We start from the raw sequence: 6,668 nt of genomic DNA, 5'->3' as shown, positions 1-6,668 counted from the left end.
GTGCTGGGGGGGTGCGTGGGAGTGGGGGGGGGGGGGTGCAGGGCTGGGCGAGGAGCAGCATGCAGCGGGCAAGCGGCCCCACAAGAACACGTGCCATGCGGGAAGGGGCGGGGGGGCAAGCGTTGGCAAAAACTGGCATTCCTCCCCCAAACGGCATGCCTGGACCCCCCGGCGCGGCCCCAGGGGGCCCCCAGCCAGGGTGGCCCCCCCAGCCAGGACAGGGGTGCTGGTCGCCCTTCGTGTAGGCACTTGGTTCCCTGCTAGGGGCGAGTGACCCAGGGATGGGGACCGCGGTCCCAGGACCCCCCCCCGTCGCTCCACCCCGCGTAGCCCCACGACAGACGGGGGGCCCCTGGCTGGGCTGAGCCCCCCGCCGCAGGGCTGGCTCGGGGGTGCTGTGGCTGGTGGCCCAAACCCCCGGCCTGGGAGCTCCCCCCGGCCCCGCTGTCTCTCCGTGCCGGCCCCACGCGCATACAAAAATATAGAAAGCCCCCGCACCGCGGCACTTCCGACACCCCCCGGCCCCCACACCGGCCCCGTGCCCCGAGGCAGCAGTTCACAGTATAAAACTCGGTCCGATAAAAGCTGGCTGGGGGGAGAGGGGAAAAAGCCCCCCCGCTCCCCAGACCCCCCCGCCGCCCCGAGCCGGAGGTGCCGGGCGGGGGCTCGCGAGGGGTTCGGTCATGCCAACGGGGGGGGGAACCCGTGCCTGAAAGGGGAGCCCGGGGCGGTTTGGGGGGGGGAACATGCGAACAACCAGCCCCACTGATTCGGTCCCGTCAGTCTCGGGGGCCACATCCGGGCGTCAGGGTGGGGGGGTCGGACCCCCCCAAGCCCTTCCCCGCGCCCCTTCCCCGCTCTCATGCAAAAATCCAGGAGGGCAACGATGTGGCCAAGCAGGGCCAGGGCACGGCGGGGGCACACTGCCCGCAGGGGGGCTGCGGTGTCCCCCTGAGCCCCCCCCGCGCCCGGGGAGCAGCGTCAGGGCCCGTCCCCTCGCCCAGCGCAGGGTCCGGCTGGGGGACGGCGGCGGGGGGGCTGGACCCCCACCAGGAGAGGCAGGGCACCCCGGCGGGGGGGGGGCATCAGGGCTCTTCGGCCTCCTCCTCCTCCTCCAGCGATGCCACCCCAGAGGACGCGACGTCGGAGACTTTCCGTCGGAGCGGGAAGTCCTTGCTCAGCACCACCTCGTCCTCGGCGGGCGAGAGGCAGGCGTCGGCGTAGGACACGGAGTAGAGGGAGTCCTGGCACCGGAGCCGTGCCAGGCCCCGCAAGGCACTTTGGCTGGCAGGGGGGGCCAGCTTGGGCAGCAGCAGGTCCTCGCCCCCCAGGGAGCCCAGCAGTTTGGCAGTGAGTTCGGAGGGGGACACCATCTCCAGGCTGCAGAGGCTGGAGCAGAGGGTCTCGGGGGAGAGGGTGTGCGAGGAGTCGCTCTCGGGCTCGCAGGAGCCGTGCCGCGCGCCCAGCTGGCACAGGTGGCCCTGCAGCAGGTCCCGCAGCAGCGCGCCGGGGGGGGCCGCGACGGGCAGCTCTGCGGGGAAACAGCGTGCCCGGGGTCAGCGCGGGGGGCTGCCGCCGGCCCCCCGCCCCCCGCCCCGTCGGACAGGAGCAGCCCCGCGCCGGGCAGCGTGCCCCATTTGCCTCCAAATGGCCACGTGCCTGGCAGTGGTGGCTACCAAAGGGCAAAAAAAAAAATATGCCCTGGCACCGCGGAGTGTGCAGCGATGCCGTGGGGCCGCGCAGGGGCACTGCCCCCTGAGGGGGTGGCCAGGCTGGGGAATGTGGCCGGGCATCGGGCACCCCGCTCCTTCAGCCCTTGGCACCAGCAGCGGGACACCGACAACGGGACACCGACACCAGGACACCGACACCGGCAGCGGGACACCTTGCCCACCCAGCAGACACCCGGCCCCCGCGGCACTCACCGGTGGGCTGGGAGCTCTCCGTGGAGGGCATGAAGTCCTCGTCGTAGGACTCGTCGTTGGAGTCGTCCCCGTCCACCGAGGACCAGGCTCGCAGCTTGGCCTCGGCGATGGCAAACTGCTCCGCCACGCCTGGCACGGGACAGGCACCCGTCACACACGCACCGCGGGCTGCCCCCAAAATCCCCCCGCCCCGGCAGCTCTGTGCCCATGGTGCTTGTGGCACCAGGGAGGGAGGGATGGAAGAAGGATGGATAGATGGAGGGATAGATGGAAGGGGCAATGGATGGAAGGATGGAGGGGACGGATGGATGGAAGGAAGGATGGAAGGAGGGATGGGGACAACCCTCCCCGCTGCCCCTGTCCTTGGCCGCGGCGGGGGAGCGTTCTGCCGGCCGTGCCCAGCGCGGTGCCCACCGGCGGCGAAGCGTGCCTCCTGCTCGCCCTCGCTCAGGTGGCAGTAGGAGCTGAAGGCGCTCTCCAGGGCGGTGGGCGGCTCCACCGGCTTGCACCAGCCCTTCCACTCGATGAGGTGGGCGACGCGGCCCTGCGCCATGGCCGTCGGCTTCGTCACGTGCTCCTTCACCACCTGCGAGATGCCTGCAGGATGTGCCCCCGCGTCAGCACCCCCCAGACGCCCCCAGTGCCCTCAGCAGAGCCCATGGCCCCCCAGCACCCAGCGTCTCTCACCCCCAGCCCTTGGGACCCTCCTCTTGGGTGCCACCGGGGACCCCGATGGTACCCTTGGTGACCCCAGGGAGCCCCCCAGACCCCAAGAGCCCTATCCCCCTCGCCTGGAGGAGACATACACACACCCCCCGCCCCGTTCCCCGGCCGCCCCCCCGGGCACCCCCACACCCCAGGCAGCTACCGTGCAGCGAGGAGCGGGCCAGGGCGGCGATCTCCTGGATGGTCAGCGCGCGCCGCGACTTGGGCAGCATCTCGACAGTGTCCTCAACATTGACCTGCGGGGGGGGTAGGGGGTTACAGCCCCTGGCCACCCTGCCCGCCCCCCCTGCCACCACCCCCCTGCCCCGGGAGGGGGCTCGGCCCCACTTGGTGCCTCCCGGCAGGGCCCGGGGTGTCTGCGCACACGTGTGTTACAGGCACACGCACGTGTGTGCAGGGGGGTGGTCGCAGCCGCCGCACGCAGGGCAGTGGATGCACGCACACCCGCACGCTGCTGCCATGTGCACATGCACTGTGCACACTCGCACTCATACGTGTGCATGCACACACGTGCACACGCAGACGTGCCCGGTGCACACACGCCTGCATGCACCCGCTCACGTAACCACGTGTATGCACACGCAGACACTCACACACCGACCGCGGACACACACGTGCACTGGCTGCACGCACGCGCGCACGCTCTCACACTCACACATCCATCCACGCACCGCCGACAGGGCCCTCCTTGCCGTGCGCACACGCAAACTCCCTGCACGCACACGTGTGCTCATGCCTTGTGTGCATGTATCGCGCACACACACGCGTGTTTGCACACACACACAGAGGCGCGTGCACGCCCGGTGCTAGTCGGTGCCCTGAGCATCCCCCCAGCCTGTGCGCACACACGCAGACACACACACGCGTGTGCAAGGCCACCGCGGCCGCGTTCCCCAGCGCCCGCTCCTTGGCAGCACCCGCCGTGCCGCAACGCCCCGCTCTGCGTCCCCGTTGCCCGTCCTGGCCACGCCGGGCCCCGAGCCCGTGGCCACGGGGGAAGCGATGCGGGATTTGGAGGCGCGCAACAAATCGCATTGCCATGGCAACGAGGCACCGTGGACTGATTTCTCCCAGGATACAGCCCGGCTCGCGGCTGACGTCAGAGCAGCCCCGGAGCCACTGCGGGCTGGCAGGCCCGGGCGGGCAGCGGGCGGCGGAGCCCACCGTGCCCACGGCCGCGGCCAGGAGGGGCGTTCCGCCATGGGGCACCGGCAGCCAGGCCGGGCTCGGCTGGGTCGGCAGTACCTGGAGGAAGTCCTGGCTGTCGAAGGAGGCCTGGCGCGCCAGGCGGGGCAGCGGGCGGGCGGCGCTCAGCGGCGACAGCACTTTCACCTCCTTCCACTCCACGCACAGCGTCGTGTCCACGGCCACTGCGAGAAGAGCCGGGGAGGGGGGGGCCATCAGCCACCTCCATCCCCCATCAACCCCGGGGGAGCGGCTTCTTGCCCCGTCTGAGACCGAACACAACTCATTGCAGGGGTGCTCCGGAGCAGGCGGGTGCTGCGGCACAAGTGACTCACGCCCGGGCAACTCTTCCCCCTGTGTCAGCGGTAACGCACGGGCCCAGCCTGGCAGCGGGGACCGGGCGCCCGTCCCGGCTTGGCAGCTCTTTCGGCGGGGTTGGGGGCAGCCGGGCCAGGCCGGGGGGGATGGACTGGGCCGGGCGGGAGGAGGCAGCCCTGGGCCGTGCTGCGGGGGGCTGGCGCTCCGCCACCATCGCCAAAATCCCCCTCTCCAATCCCCCATCTCTGGGGCAGGAGGGGAAGGAGCAAGAAGGGATGGGGGCAACAAAAACACCCCTCCTCCCCCCCCCGCCAGCAGCCCGACTCCTGGCACCCGCACCCCAAACGGGTGGGTCCCCGGCCCCTCGGGCACTGACTCCCAAGCACCGGGGCCGGGGAGGGTCCCCTGTCACGGTGGCCCCCAGGCCAAGCCAGCCCCGAGGGGCCAGGGCAGGATGTGCCCGAGGAGCCTCCCCTGCACCAAGGTGGCCCCCGCTGACGTAAACCCACCCTGAGGTGGGAAGTGGGGGGGCCAGTCAGTGCTCCCCCCAGCCCCCCTCTGGGATTAGCCCCTGGCTCCTGGAGAAACTGCCGATGGCATCGCCCCCACCCCCGGCTGCGGGCAGGGGCGCCCCGTGGTGATGGCCCAGCGTCATCGTCCCTGTCCCCCTGGCAACAGCACCCCCAGGGCCCCCCCGGCGTGTCTGCGACACCCCCGGCACCGTCCCAGCCCCCGGAACACCCTCGGATCACGGCCACAGCCCCCATCGCCCCCATCCCTCCTGCAGCACCCCCAGGACATCTGCAGCACCCCCACAGCACCCCTGTGGCACCCACCACCCCTCAGCACACCCCTGCCACCCCCCACAGCCCCTCCAATAGCCCCCCAAACCCCTCCCTCCCCCTCATAGCACCCCCCCACCCGCCCAGGCCTCTGACCAGCACCCCAGTCCCACACCCCCTTCCCAGCCCCCTGCACCCCCGACACCACCCCCCAGCACCCCCAACCCCTACACAGCCTCACCCCCCGTGTCTCCCCCGGCCCCCCAGCTGCCCCAGAGCAGCGCCCCAGGCCCCAAGCCCCTATCCGCCTACAGCCCCCACCCCCCAATAGGTACCCGATTCCCCCAGAGCCCTCAATCTCCCTGTACCCCCCCCAGCCTTAGGCACCCCAATCCTCTGTGCCCCCCTCCCCATATCCCCCAGCCCCCTGTAGCCTCCCAATCCCCATAAACCACCCCATACACCGTCCCCCCATGCCCCAGACCCCCCATAGCGGCCCCCGGCCCCCACCTTCCCATATCCCCCAGCGCCTGTAGCCCCCAACACCCGCATCCCATCACCCCCGCCCCCCCACAGCAGCCTCCCCACAGCCTCCGCATCCCCCCTACACCCCACACCCCCAGTCCCCCTACACCCTCTCCGACCCCCCCACGGGCCCCAAATGCCGCTCCCCCCCCTCCCCGCCCCCGGTCCCAGCCCGGTGCCGCTCACCCACCGATGGTGGTTTTGGAGCCGATGCAGCCCATGCTCCCGGGGGGGCCCCGGTGCGGGCACTACCGCCGGCTCCGCGCCGCCCGCATCGCCCCCCGGCCGCATGGGCGGCCCCGGGCAGCGCCCGCGCCCCCCCCGCAGGGTCCTGGCGGGCCGGGCCGGGCCGGGCCGGGCCGCGGTGCGGGAGCCCCGAGCGGTGGCTGCGCCGGGCCGGGGAGCGGCACGTCCAGAGACGTCACTGCTGGGGGAGGAAGAGGAGGGAGAGGGGGAGGAGGGAGGGGGAAGGGAGACGGGGAGGAAGGGGAGGAGGGTGAGGAGACGGAGGGAGGAGGAGGAGGAAGGGCGCGAGGAAGGCTGGGGAAGAGGAGGATGAAGGCTGGGGAAGAGGAGGATGAAGGCTAAGGAAGAGGGAGGGAGGGGAGGACTGGGGAGAGGGAGGCCGGGAGGAAGGGGAGACGATGAGCGAGAGGAGAAGGGGGATGAAGGCAGCCGGGGAGGATGGAGGAAGAGGGGGGCTGAAGGAAGAGGAAGAGGGGGATGGAGGAAGAGGAGGGGGGCGCTGGGGGGAGGAGGGCGGACGGAGGAAGAGGAGGGGGCTGAGGAGGAGGAGGAAGGCCGGGACCGCGGAGAGCGCCGGTGCCAGCACCGCGGACAGCGCCGCCCCGCCCGGCCCCCCCGCGCGAGCCCCGGGGGGGGACAGGGGACGGGACCCCCCGGCCACGCGGCCCCCCCAGCCCCGGGCCCGCCCGCGGAAGGGGGCGTCTGTCCCCCCCCATCCCCAGGGGCTGGTGGTGCCGGGGGGAGCACACAGGCCGGGGGGGGGGCGGAGCTGGGGGTCGCGCCCGGCTGGAGCCGGGTTTGGGGCAGGGGGGCACAAGGCGAGGACGTCACCTCTGACAGCGCCACAGCGACCCCCCCGGGGAGACACGGGCTGAGGGGTCACCCTGCAGCCAAAGGCCTCTGTTCGTTCTGAAACCTACTGATGGCAATTAACACCGCGGCACTGCTCCCCCGGCACAGG

The 6,668-nt window shown here is 72.1% G+C and overlaps 1 protein-coding gene across 1 annotated transcript; it reads right to left on the bottom strand.

Annotated features, from left to right (window-relative positions):
* Positions 1-36: 36 nt before the first annotated feature.
* Positions 37-6,146, bottom strand: FAM131A (family with sequence similarity 131 member A). The gene is given in 7 exon segments (XM_074591525.1): positions 37-1,531; positions 1,926-2,054; positions 2,340-2,522; positions 2,794-2,887; positions 3,897-4,021; positions 5,652-5,695; positions 5,697-6,146. Coding segments are annotated over 7 exon segments (1,077 nt in total). The 5' UTR covers positions 5,753-6,146; the 3' UTR covers positions 37-1,085.
* Between the last annotated feature and the right edge of the window lie 522 nt (positions 6,147-6,668).

This window comes from Larus michahellis, chromosome 6, assembly GCF_964199755.1.
Source record: "Larus michahellis chromosome 6, bLarMic1.1, whole genome shotgun sequence".
NCBI classification, from domain to species: Eukaryota; Metazoa; Chordata; class Aves; order Charadriiformes; family Laridae; genus Larus; species Larus michahellis.
Note: the sequence above shows the minus strand (reverse complement) of the source record. Positions and strands in the feature narration are given on the sequence as shown.